General features: G+C 33.8%; 2 protein-coding genes across 6 annotated transcripts in view; one reads left to right on the top strand and one right to left on the bottom strand.

Moving 5' to 3' along the window:
• Positions 1–14,305, bottom strand: part of LOC149774518 (uncharacterized) — a 643,609-nt gene that overhangs the window by 220,463 nt on the left and 408,841 nt on the right. The window lies entirely within an intron of this gene.
• Positions 7,456–14,028, top strand: LOC149774523 (uncharacterized). The gene is made up of 3 exons (XM_089945283.1): positions 7,456–7,554; positions 13,394–13,574; positions 13,876–14,028. Exons 1-3 carry the CDS (start codon positions 7,456–7,458, stop codon positions 13,965–13,967), a joined length of 372 nt encoding a protein of 123 aa, XP_089801409.1. The 3' UTR covers positions 13,968–14,028.

The following is a 14,305-nucleotide window of genomic DNA, read 5'->3' as shown; positions in this document are numbered from 1 at the left end:
CATGGTGTCTGTTTATCAATCATTTCCCACAGTCAACTGGATATTAAATGTATTTTAATATAGCCCAAAGAACAAGAGACATGTATATCTTGAAGGTCAGTGTTTTTATTTACTTATTCACTGATCGCAAACTTTAAGATCAATGACAAAACAGCACTCCAGTATAACCATGGAAGGGTTATATAACACGAAAGCAACAAGCAAATCTGGAATTGAAAATGACACATTTATGGTTCATTTAACAATTAGTAATGAATATTATCAATAATTCATTTGTTGCCAATTTTGAATGTATTATACTGAATTTATAATTATATGGTCCTGTTAGTTTTCAGAAAAAAATTCTGAAAACAGCCATTAGAATTTCTGGATATACTGTATCTGTATACATGGTACATGCATTGTCATCAATATGAAATGTATCACTGAATAAACATTCCTTTTCACTTCCACTTGTCAGAAAAAGCCTTCACGGTAGGCTAGGATATATATATGTCTACCATAGATGAATATATGATATTGTAAACACATATACTTCACCCATGATAGTGATACATACAATCTAAGTCAATGATAGTGATACATACAATCGGCTCATGGTCTTTCTGTACCCAAGTCATTTCGTACCCAAATGAGTCATTTCGTACCCAAAACAATGGTCGTTTCATACCCATGGTGCTGGTCGTTTCATACCCAAATGAGTCGTTTTGTACCCAAGGTGCTGGTCGTTTCGTACCCAGTGATATAGTCATTTCAAATGTAACTACAAATAGCATAAAAAGATATTTCATGCGTATTTTCTATGTTGCTTTTTTCCTTTGTGATAGATATACATATAGATAATAATAATAATAATAATAATATGACTTTGTATACTTTAACGGGAATCATAATTGAAATGTTATCAAATGCTAAAATCCACGGATATCTAGTAAGTTTAAGCTTTCAAGCTTAATTCAATTTCACATGTTTGATTATTTTTTTGTTTTATTTTGAAATAATTTCAATAGGTCTATAATTTTCAGCAGTATTTAGATTCAGAATTTTTACTAAATTCCCTGTCAATAATTCTTTAACAATAATACTATATTTACCTCACTTGTTTACTGGGGATTAACTTTATCTTCGGAATTTAAAATTGGTTTGCTCAGGCACTTATACTTTAGTATAAAGAGCATATGGCAAACTTGGAGTTATATACAATGAATTCAATTTATCATTAAGCCAAAAAGAATCAATTATCAAATTCATTCATTTGTTCTCATGGACGCATACATTGTTACTAAATGTCCCTGCTCTTACTCTCCTTTGTTGGTTACATTACAATTGACATATGTTCCACTCCTAATTGTTTTGTTGTCAGGTATTGTACAATGTACGTTTGATTTCTATCTCAGTTTATTTTAATGTTTTTCTATCTATTCATATTAAGTAAATGAAGCCAACTTTTATAATGCGATACAGATATAAATAGTTGAGATGGTTTATAAAAAAGTATTATAAGAAATAGTCAGACATCAACACACACAGGCAAATACAAGCAAGAAATGGACAACTGTGTAGTTTGTTTCCAGAGTAAGACCATGACAACATGCTTTACAATGTAACACTTGCCAAAAGTGGCAGCATCGTAACTGTGAGACAGGTATGTATATTATTATTATTAATAGTGTGTGTGTGTGTGTGTGTGTGTGTGTGTGTGTGTGTGTGATTTGGACACTTTAACGTAGCTTTCACAATTTTGCATTCCTATCGCTACGATGTCTGCAGTGTGGCAGCTTATAGTGATGTAGAGCACTGGGGCATAATGCCGCAGATATGTAGCATCATGTCCCACCCAGTCACATTATCCTGACACCAAGCCTACCAGTCGCAACACTAACCTGTTAACCTGTTAATGCTGAGCGCCTAGCAAGGTATCTCTTAGTACCATTTTTATAAGTCTTTGGTAAGACTCGGATGGAGTTCAAACCACCGAACTCCCGCATCCGAGGCAAACACTCTAACCACTAGGACACTGGAGCGGTAATGTTAATAGTAGTAGTAGTAACAGTGGTAAAAATACTGCTGGTGGTTGTTAAAATAATATTAATCTTACTGCTGTAGCTACTATTATGTTGATGTTGTTTCTTTTCTTCAAAGGAATATCACAGACACTGTATCGGCAGTTATGTCATGGTGATGAGACGCTGAGTCAGTGGCATTGCAAGGACTGTTCCCGACTTCCTCCACCACTGATTATGAAAGATGACAGCCTCAAAAATATGTCGAACATTTTGCCAATAGCAGAGAGTACACATCTGACTGCTGCTGAAAGACATGATGTTCACGACCCTATATATGGTGATCTTATAGACGAGGCAATGAATACTGATGTCATTAAGAGTGTCAATGATTCTGACATGCCGATCGACAACTCTTCAGTCCAGTAAGATACATATCCTTCTATTTCATCTTAATTTAACTGATCTAAATGTAAGAAACAAATACATAATAAATGTGCAGCATTTTCACGTTAGGTAACCACTGAAATGTTATTTTTTCCAGATTGCCACCAGATGTTAGTTCTCATACCTGGACAGTGTCCCAAAATACAGAAGTGACACGCACCTTTAACATAGACGCCTCCTTCAAAGTCACGGAAAATCAAGAAGAAGAGTGGGTTTATTATTTTATAATCTTTGAGAATTTTATTATGTTGTGATGTAAATTTCCATTCAATACAATACAATTAAAATGGTATGTAGTTGAGAAATTAATAAGATTACATATTATGATTAGCTAACTAGTGTTCTGGAGAAAATCATAATATATAAGACACTGAATAGCACAGTATCCAAAAAGCACCACATGCTCAATTGAAATATTCTTTATTCACGAAATCGAATTTTAATCTTTTTATACAGGTCCATACAGGAACCGACATTACAGCTCAGACTAAACCATGTACGTCACCCAGACTTTCAGATCGCTCTTACTGGTTTCAACATGTCGCGTCCAAAACTTGTGGAGGCTGATGGATATTCATACACTATCAAGGTTAGTAGTAATATTGGTAATTGCCATAATGTCATCATCGTTATTGGTCATATTTGTAGAGGTGTTGGCGGTGGTAGCATTGATATTCGCAAATTTGAATGTTTAAAAATCTTTCTTCTAGCGTAAAAGGGCAGGCGTAACATACTGGTGGTGCTCTGTCTGCTCTAAAAAGATGCGATGCCCAGCCACCATAATACAACGTGGTGATTGTTACGAGACAGGACTACACCGGCATGTACATAGCATCGATCCAGGGATTGTCGCGAAGGTTAAGGTGTTATCGGAGGTTAGTTGCATGTTGACAAAATCTTGGTAATTTCAAAATGCACAATCGCTCATTACCCTGCACCTGTCAATGTTCATTGTTCTAATAAGAACATCAACATACGTGTAAGTAATATTTGATATACACATCATTAAAAGATAATGTTCCACTATACGCTCATTGTTTATTTATTTATTTATTTATTTATTTGTAACGCTCACATATTCTATAATATATTCCATAGGTGAAGAGTGTAGCGAAGCAGCATAAATATACATCAGCTGCTACGATTATGGATAGAGTTATAAATGAATTAGTGCCAAAGGATGGTCACTTTCTGATAGTGTGCTATTATTAGGAATGTTATCAAGAAAATATTTTCATGCTTCAATACCATCTGCATGCGGAATGTTGGTATATAGTGATGTTACATCTAATGATACCAGGATTGAAATTATCAGATAGATATGGAATAGACTTCGACTTTTTAATGAAAGTAGTTGTATCTTTAATGTATGAAGGAAGTGATTTCATTAAAGGTTGTAAAACACTATCAATAAATTTGGATAGGTTTTTAGTATATGAATTACAACCTAATATAATGGGTCGTCCTGGAAAATTTAAAGGTAAATTGGGTAATATGTAGAATTGAGGTGTATGTATGTTAAGAGGGAAAGTATCAAATTCCTCATATAGAGAATTATTATTTTTGAGGTGTACGTATGTTAAGAGGGAAAGTATCAAATTCCTCACATACAGAATTATTATTTTTAGCGATCTCATTAATGCATGTTGAAATTTTTTATTTAATTTCTAATTGACGTTCAACTTCCTTAACATAATCATCTTGATTCACAATAATAATAGTGTTTGACTTATCATCCTTTTTAATCACTATACTGTCGTCATTCATTAGATTATATACAGACTTAATTTCGTCCTTATAACTATTACTATGATATTGCTTTAATTTAGTTAATATCTCTTTTGTGATCGCGTATATATATATATATATATATATATATATATATATATATATATATATATATATATATATCACGTAAAAGATGACTTAATTGTGTTACAAAAAGGTTATTTGGGTGAAAAGTTTTTGGATGACTTCTCCAACCACTCTGGGGCGAATTCTCCAGATACGTGGGGGCAAGTTCTCCGCATACCAACGTAACTTAGAGAAGTGCAAGCAATGGATAAATGCTCTCACTTTCTGTCTCTGTCTCAATGTTGTTTCATATGGCAAATAATGCTCACCAATATCGTCTGGTATATCTTTTAATGTTATCACGCACGCCATTTTCACAGAATGTTTGTCGGAGGTTAAGACGTTGTCAAGTCATGTGTTCGGTAGGCAGAGCGATCTACCTTCTGGCGTAAGGTCAATTACTAGCCAACTAAATATTTTTTTATTTTTACCGATGAACTATTTTCAAGATTCTGGCTAGCTGTAGCCAATTTATACATTTGTATACCCTCTTTTCATGTTAGCTTTCGGTATTATTTCATTGCACCTTTAAATTTAAAAATAGTTGCAAACAATTATTTATGTATATCAATTAACACACGCACAGACTTCTTCATCATCATCACATTCAATTTTTAATTATTTAGGTATCTGGCTAGCTTTCTGGTGTGTGTATCCAGGAGTGCCTATCCACGGCTGTGCATTTCACCTGGGGCAAGCTATGTGCTGAAAACTTCAAGAATTGGGGTTGAGAACAACCTACATTCAAGAAAAGAGGGTTCATCAGTTTTGCAGGAAGGTAAGAAATAATACCGACACTCGAATAAATTCGCTAGTGTGTTTTTTAAATGATATATTTGTCATTATAATGTGTTATCTTATTAATAAATTGCTTTCATTATGTGTCTCTTTTTCAGGTGATGGCGTTACCATTTTTTCCTGCAGAACATATTGCCCCTGCCTTTGCCCGTCTTAAGGATCAGTCCAAGATGATTCCCTTGTTATACAGTTGGGTTGACTATGTAGAGTCAACCTGGATTAAGAACATCACATTCCCGGTCAACTCATGGTCTGTGTTTCGAAAATCTGTACGAACCAACAACGATATAGAGGGTTGGCATCGTAGGATCAATGCGAAAGCCGGCAAAGCCAATCTTCAAAGCCAATCTTCCATTCTATGTGCTAGTCAGTCTTTTATATGTCGAAGCCACTTCAGTTGTAACACAGATTCAACTGGTATCAGAAAAAAAGCTAAGAAGATACCAGAAAAAAAAATATCAACAAATGCAGGCGAGAATATTCTCGGTGTGGGAAGAGTATCAGGACGGTGTCATCTCCTCCTCAAAATTACTGAAACGTTGCAGCAGTATATATGCCCCGACAACTGAATGACAAGGCAATTTAATTGCATTATTATACCATGCATATTGTAATTGTATTTTCTTCATGTATGCATGTAATAAACTCTAGAATGTACATTTCGGAATAATGTTGTTAGTCTTTTGTTATTTGAGAAACCTTTTCGAGCTATTCTTTCGTCTTACTGAGACATCTCCTTCAGTCATTCTTTGGATGGTAATTTTTGCTGTTCTAATCTGGGAAAAATATATGCCGTATTACATAGGGTGCTGTATTGAATACATTTCAATACTGGCTCAATCAAAGCATGCATACATATCTTCGATTATTTAAATAATTAAATCTGTTTTAAAACAACAAAGTAAATATATGTAAAATGCAGTGCCAAATTAAATCTCTCTCTCTCTATCTCTCTTATTTATGTGGAGGATAACAAAAGTGAGCAAAAATGTGCACAAGTACGCCAATGCGATCGGCTGTCTCCCGCCTCCCCCCCAAAATGGCTTGGTTGCCCGTATAATATACCACGTTCAACACCTTTAAAAGCAGGCGACAAAAATTGAAATTAGCACCAGTATTGGGTCTTGGAGAAGAGAAACTTACACAAACGACACTATTGTATCTGCATTCAGCCCCATTATCAAAAGATGGCAAAATGTATAGTTGTTTTGAGGGGATAACCATTTGTAATTTATCAGACACGTTAGTCATTACTAAATAATACCAAGAAATATGACAAGTAATTGTTAATTGGAACTATACAAAAATAATGGACTTATTCAGTTATTTAAACCTGGCCAACGTTTTTTTTTTCTTCTTACTGGCAATGTGAATATTTTTTTTTAATTCCGTTTTGTACATAGATGCTATTATACAGTGAAAACAATACAATTACTGTAATTATCTGTGTTTGGTAAATTTTTTGATTGGATATGCTTTGTTTAAGTTAGGAAAAGGGAGCTGTAAATATGAAAATACTTGTACACTTGTAAATTAATTGGTGTGAAACGACAAGCATCTTGGGTACGAAACGACCAGCAGCTTGGGTACGAAACGACCAATTTCCACTGGGTACGAAACAACTTGGGTACGGAACGACCAGGTACGCATACAATCTAGGTCACAGTGACCGTTGGTTTTAAGTGATACTGTAACCAACATGCATCTAATTATCAACATTTTATGACCAGAATATAATAGTATTGAACAAAATTGTGACAGTCACTGAATTATGAAAATACAGGTCATCGAGTCTATCTTTTGCAACAGGGATGTAGAACTTGTCAAGTTTCATGATTCTAGATAGGATAGTATGCAACTATGCATATAACAACCTCATGGATATGAGCTAAATGCATAAAATGCATAGAACTATTCAAAGCTAGTAAACTACAAATGGGTCATGATAGTTTGATTACTTCTTGTGGGGTCTGATGTCATTTTTCAGCACATGATGGGGTATACATGGCGGCCAATATGTTTAGTGGAGGAAGAACCATAGACCCACAGGAAGCAAGCTAGAAGTTTAGGTCACAATGAGACTCTTTTGTTGTAAGGGTGCGGTAGTAAGAGGTGCACATCATCATCAATTTCACACATCTAGCATGAATATAAAATGCAAAATTTACTGGTAACTCAGTGAAACAAAATATGGCCCTAATGATTTACTAATGAAATGAGGGAGTTGTGCTCTTCTATATGCATCCTGTCACCAGGTGAAATGATTCCAGGTATATTATGCAGGAGACGAAAAAAAAAAAAAATGTGGTCATTGCTAAATTCAAAACATGTAAAATGTGAAATGCAGATCACAATGACCTTTAGTTGTAAGAATGAGGCACTACAGATTTATATAATGCTCAAGATAGAACCCAAATCATTCATGTACATTTGTGATGTGGATGTACTTCCTGTAAAGATACATCCCCTCATAAACTTTCATGAATCTTTGCATAACAGTATGCATACAGGGTACTAAAGATCAACTGCTTATTAAATAAATGTAAAATCTTAACCTAGGCCAATAAATTGTCAAATGTAGCTCACAATGGCCTGTAAGAGTCTAACAGAAATCAATCATCTAGCTTGTAATCCAGCATGAACAGAACTTAAGATATAAACTTTAAAGAAACATTTTTGAAATTCAGTGAGGCATAAAATATGTCACAGTGACTCACTCTTCTGATATGGATGTAGCAGCACTCATAAGGATGCATCCCCTCATCATGTTTCATGATTCAAACTATAACAGTATTCATACAGCATGTAAAAATCTCTGATGTAAACATACAAACATAAACGAGAATATACAACTATTGTAAATAAATGTTCCTAGTTAGCCCCCTACCCAAGAGATAGAAACAATGGAAACCAACTCTAAACTTTTGCCTAGGACCTAGAAAGAAAGAATGGTTGAGATTCAGTGAGGGTGAATGTATGTATATGCTTATATCTGTGTCCATGCTAATGCCAGCTCTATGGGTACTGTAATAGCTTACCTCAACTCAACGAGGTAAGTTATAAAGTAAGTTATAAAGTATATAATGAACTTTCTCTTCTGGTCAAGAAGCAATATCAAGATTTTTAAGATGGACACCATGTCGACCATGTTATTTTTAATTTTTGTACTTTTTAAAATAAAAAATGCCATAATAGGTCATTTTGAAAATGCCATGTAAATCTGACCATCAATACAATATTAGTAGCAGTGTGTGTGATTTGGATTTTTAATGTAGCTTTAACAATTTTCCAGTCATATTGCTTCAATATCTGCAGTGTGGCAGTTTATAGCGATGTCTAGCACCAGAGTATTATTCCGCAGACATGTAGCATTATTTCCCACCTGTCACATTATCCCGACACCAGGACGATCAGTCCTAACACTAACTGCTTAATGCTGAGAGCCAAGCTAAGTATCTGTTAGTACCATCTTTGTAAGTCTTTGCTACGACTCAGCTGGGGTTTGAACCTGCAACCTCTCACATCCAAGGCGGATGATCTAACCACTTATAACACCGGATTGGTCAATAGTACATGTGTAGCAGATAACATGACCACTACAGCGGTGATGTTGGATGACATATTGGCATTATTGCTATACAGGACCATCTACAGGTCATAAAGAGTTCTTTAGTGAAACCCAATGCAAATATGATCATCCATTCATGGGTAGCAATCAGAAAATTGTCCAACATTAGCTGTTCAAGGGGTGCAATTTTCATTAGGACCAAAATGGACCACCAAATTAAAATCAAGTTTCATCAGTGTTGTATGAAGGTATTAGTAAAATTTGGCAGCTTTAAAGTTGAAAAAAATAGCTACTAATCTGAAAAAAGGGGTGTGGACCAACTTTGTCATATTGTTTGCATCTCAACAGTGAATAAAAAAGTAACAAAAGCAAAAGTGGATCAAGCATGAATGTTATACTGTATCCCTTTCTTTACTTGATTTTAAAATATGAAAAAGAAGATCCATATTCTCTTTTCTTAGCTCATATTTTTATTTACTTCTTTATTTATTTTGATTTTTTTTTCTTGTCAGTACAAAACTGTAAACAGGCTGCCTTTCCACCAAACAGTCAATCACTTGTATGTCCATCCTTACATTTTTAGACAACGCTGAATATTGAATTTGCTGTAACATGAAAGGAAAACTGAAATAAAGAATCTTCAACAAACAATCAGTGTAGACCTGTTGTTTGAGAGTATAAATAAGGAATCAAGAATCAACATATGGCTGAATATCATATTAAGATATGGCATTACTATCATTAGAGTCTGCGTAGATCATTTTCAACTTCATCAACAGAACAAAACAATGTACATTACAGACCTGACAACCCTGATGAGACCATATCAGAAAGGCAGTTTATTTTTTTCCCGTAAGTTTGACCAGTTTTCAGTAAGGTATAATAAAATATCATAAAATGCTACTGTAAAGCTGGAAAACATATTAAAAAGTTCAGTATTTGAAACATGCAGTGACAGGAAAACATTATGTTCAACTGAAAGGTTTGTAAAGTACATGTAGACCTTATTTACCACCAGTACAATTCCACAAATTTCAGTTCCAAAGCCTATGCAGGTCAATGGCTTGTTGCTATCTCTCAACTTGAAGTAATTTTTGGATTATTTTTTTTCTACTCTGCATGGCATCAACAATCATTTCACCCGCCAGGAGACAGACTCAAATTGACACATGATGTCCAATAGACCTAACTGTGTCCTTTCTGCTTTTATTCACAGGAATCTGAAAAATAATATTTATTCTTCTGTGCTGATTATTAGGACTTTTTAAGAGGCTTATTTTCCTTTTCGTCTTCAACATGCATCACTTACTAGATACCATTTTTTAAAAGTATATAATCAACAGTTTGATCATGCAGACGCTTTGCATGACAAAACATGCAGTTTAAAGTGTCTGAGGTACTGCTGTAAAGTTAGTCTGGTTCCCTCACTAATTCCACTAATTCTAATACGAAACCCAGATCCAAATCAAACACGGATAAACCAAGTATCCGGGTTTTTCAGCAACAATCATTTTTCTGTATTATTTGCTTTTATTCCTAAGTCTGTATTTTAAGGGTAATATTTGTAAGACTTATGGCAAAATTATATTGGTTGGCAGGTCTGATATTAAGATCTGCTGGCACATTACATGATAGCTGTCCGACATTATATGTCAATTCTGATACGTATGATGGTGGATGGGTGGGGTTGTATCATACTAAATTAACCCATACTATTGTATAACTCAGTCTAATTGCTTTATTCATACTATGTCTTTCCCCTATCTAATAAATCCAGACAAGCTAGTAGTTGCATTTTTCAAACTCTATTTATCACTATTTCATGCAGTTCTTTGAAGAAAAATGCTACTTCATTCATCATTTGTATCACACCACCTCTATTTATGACCATAACGAATGCACATGTCCAGTTTGAAGTCAGAAATAATAACAAGCAACTGTCTAACGGCTGGACAACAATATACTGTCATAATCTCGAGACACACAAAAAACAGTTTCATTAGTATCAGTAGAAAATGGTCCAACACACATCTTGTAGACATGTGTGATGCCAAATCTAGCAATAATTGTCACCCTAAAATGCACGTGTTCAATGCTTTGTGTTCAACGGGATATCTTAATATACTTCAATATTACATCATTTGACCGGTCCAGTGGCCTAATGGTTAGAGCATCCACCCCGGCTGTACATTTTCCGAGGTTTACTTGAAAATGTTACCAAAAAACCTTGGACGTCCAAGGTTTTGCTGATATTTTGTCCGAGATTTTATAAACAACCTTGGACATGATCTCGTACATTATAAAGACACCTAGGAAATACCTTGGACAAAACCTTGGACACGAGAACATAGCATATTTTTAGCTCGGAAAAACCTAGGAAATAAGAACTTAGTCATTTTTTATCTCGGACATAGCTCAGAAGTGTGGACTTTGAAATTTTTCAGCTCGGACATGGACTTGGTGTGTTTTAACTGTGTACTTAGAGATTTCTGAATATTTATTCAGAATTTTTTTTTTTACAGTTTATTAAAATGAATGATGTTTGTCATCCCAAAAACTAATGAGTCTACAATTTGAATTAAAAAATAAATATGAATTATTGACAATCGATTTATTTTAGAAATAAGAGTTCACCATCTCAGATCAGGCAATATGGAGCCAAACATGAATACAGATTTTGCTTTCACATCTTATTTACAATTTACATTGAGATAACAATATCAGATACAGAACCAAATCGTACACTCATGCTGGAATCCCAAAGTTTGATAAATTCTACCCATTCATAGACTTTTAATCACTTCACTAACAGTTATGTTAGTATAACACAGTGGTCCCAATTCCAATGCCCTGTAACCACACTGGACGATTGTAAAAATATATTTTCTAGCAACTGAATCTAAAGTAAAGTCTTCGATGCTTAAAAGTACATATGTTATTTATCTGACAATTTGCATTTGTATGTTAGTTACATCAGGGATAATTGAAAATACTAGTGGAAATAGATAATAAATTAGGGTATGTCACTGTTTATGTGACACATTAGTTTTAAGAAAAATAATGAAAAATACATAAAATTGCATGGAATTGGCATGACACCATTTTTAATAGTCATTTCTTATATGACAGCTGATAATGTGCACAGCTACAGTGAAATTTAATCCCTTTCAAAATGATTTGGGAAGAATGCACCAAACACTTGATCCTGTGTTCTGACTATCACACACACACTATAATATGTGTGTGTGTGTGTGTGTGTGTCTTTCAGTTAAAACCATGATCAAATGATATTTATATCACTGCAGTATCTTATAATGGTCCAAAAATATTTTGAGTCTGAAAGCTAGAATATGACAGTAGAAATGATGAATGCTCCCAGAAATGGATGGTTTGAGAAAACTAATTTGTGTCACTATCAATATCGGGTTTCTTGGATGAAGTTCAAAAGCAATAACATACTTTAAGTTTAACTAATCAAGTTTTTTTCTAATCCCCTAGTTTGGAGTAAAGTTCATATTTATCAACTTTACTTATTTACTTACATGATTTTCTAATTTATTTCCTCATTTGTAGTTACGTTAGTAGAGTTCGCCAAAACACTGCATTGTGGTAAATATATTTTAAAACACGTAAAATGTCTGTACTCTGTTATAGGTCTCCTTTGCTTACGTGCTCGTGATATGGCACTTCCGGTCTGCAATGATCGGAAGCTGGGAGATAATTTTATTTTAAATTATTAATATTGAGATTATTATAAGGACCCCACTTAATACTCATAGCAGGTTCTTATCTACTTACTGGTTTTAAATTTTTAAAATATTAATAGAAAATCTTACCGAAGTTGTGGAAAGTTCCTGGAAATATTTCTTTCACAGTCTTCGATTGGTTGCAGGGCCTGGAACTATCCAATCGCAGCAGCCGATTCATCGAATCATAAATCTCATTCGCGCCTTCATATAAATTTGAAAGCAATCCATTCAAAGCATACGAGTTATAATTTGCGTTGAAAAGTAGATTTGCCATGAAGTTGTTTGAGTTATTCATATGGAAAAATGACAATCCGATTACCGGAAATGTATTCAGCCTTCAAAATATTGTTGAGCCAAGAAAAGCAATAGAAGAATACAAAATCGGGGATTTGGTGTCAGCGAAGTTGCCGAGTTTTGGAATAATGGAAGGGATCATTGGAAAGATTGGGGTTAAGTTCATTTCTGTTTTATTGTATTACACTAAATTAGAAAAAGACGTACTTTTATTGGCTTTCATATATTGTCTACCATCCTAACGTGGGTGAAAAAGAAAGTGCATTTTAATAAGCAATTTTTTTTAATTATAGAGCTACTGTTATTTTGATCTAGATCTATTTTGCAATCATTAAAAATGATTGAAAGTATGCATTTTAGTATGAATTTTGTTTACAGGTTTTGAGTAATTAACTGTTTCAATATTTAAGGAAAAAAGTAATGAGATGATATTTGGAATGCAGCATGAGAAAGCTCGAAGAAAATGGACTGCTAAAAAAAATGTGTGTATATACCAAATAATTGTTGGTTAAGACACCATATCGTAACATCTTGCATAACCACAGTGTTACAAAGGTGCATCTAAATTTCATGAAGTATGAATATCCCCAAGACTTAAAAAATATGTATATATTTATAACATATGAAGTATTTTTTGGTTGAAAAATTTCCATTTCTGTTAAGTTAAGCTACTATTTTAGGATCAACTCTGGAGCTATGTTGAGGCTGCAGATGACTTTGGGAAAGTAGCCAAACTCCTTTTCCGAAAATTGTATACTGTGGAGGAAATCAATGGAAGGAGTTTGACAGGATCTGCAGCAAACAGAACATCACTTGCTAGGCCAGCTATAGAGGATCAAACAAAACTCCAGGTTATTTATGGTAAGTATTTGTAATTTTGAGATGAACTTGTAAGGCATTTAGCCAGGTACAGAATATAATCTTGAGTATAGTTTTTATCAACAATTTCAAATGATTTTCCCAAATGCCAAAAGTAGACTTTTTAAAAATAGTGTTTTAAGGGTTAATACCTTGTTTTCTTTTTAAAAAAATTAAATTCAAAACTAAAAGATTCCGAACATGATTTATAAATTAAAGGCTACAGCAGTTACAATAATGTTATATGTGTACTAATTGTTTTATCAATTCATCACATTATATATATTTATTATTTTATTTACAGAATTGATCCAAAAGAAATGGCCATATGTAAAGGATGCAATGATTAACAATAAAATCAGCAAAGTACTGAAGCCTTCAAGAAACCGGGATTAAAATGCATAGATGCCAACCATTATGCTTTTTTCCAGCAAATTATGTTTACTGCTAGACTCTTATGGATTACACTTTTTTGCTAAATTAAAAAATAAACTTAACATAAAGCAATAAAAAAATTTTGTCATTTTTATTATCATCTCTTCAATTCCACTGTAAAAAATTGAGAATATTCTTCAAAAGGTGACTGCTGCATAATAATAGCACAAGAGCACCTTCCTTATTAGCTATTAGCAACTGTATACAACCCATTTCCAAGAAAACATGGCTTACTTCCTAACTGAACTTTGCCTTAAGCACTGATTCATTTTATTCATGAGCTAGTCAGTTTGAAAACC

The sequence above is a fragment of the Sinohyriopsis cumingii genome, unplaced genomic scaffold (genome assembly GCF_028554795.1).
Source record: "Sinohyriopsis cumingii isolate HCF-2022 unplaced genomic scaffold, ASM2855479v2 utg000229l, whole genome shotgun sequence".
Lineage (NCBI taxonomy): Eukaryota > Metazoa > Mollusca > Bivalvia > Unionida > Unionidae > Sinohyriopsis > Sinohyriopsis cumingii.
Note: the sequence above shows the minus strand (reverse complement) of the source record. Positions and strands in the feature narration are given on the sequence as shown.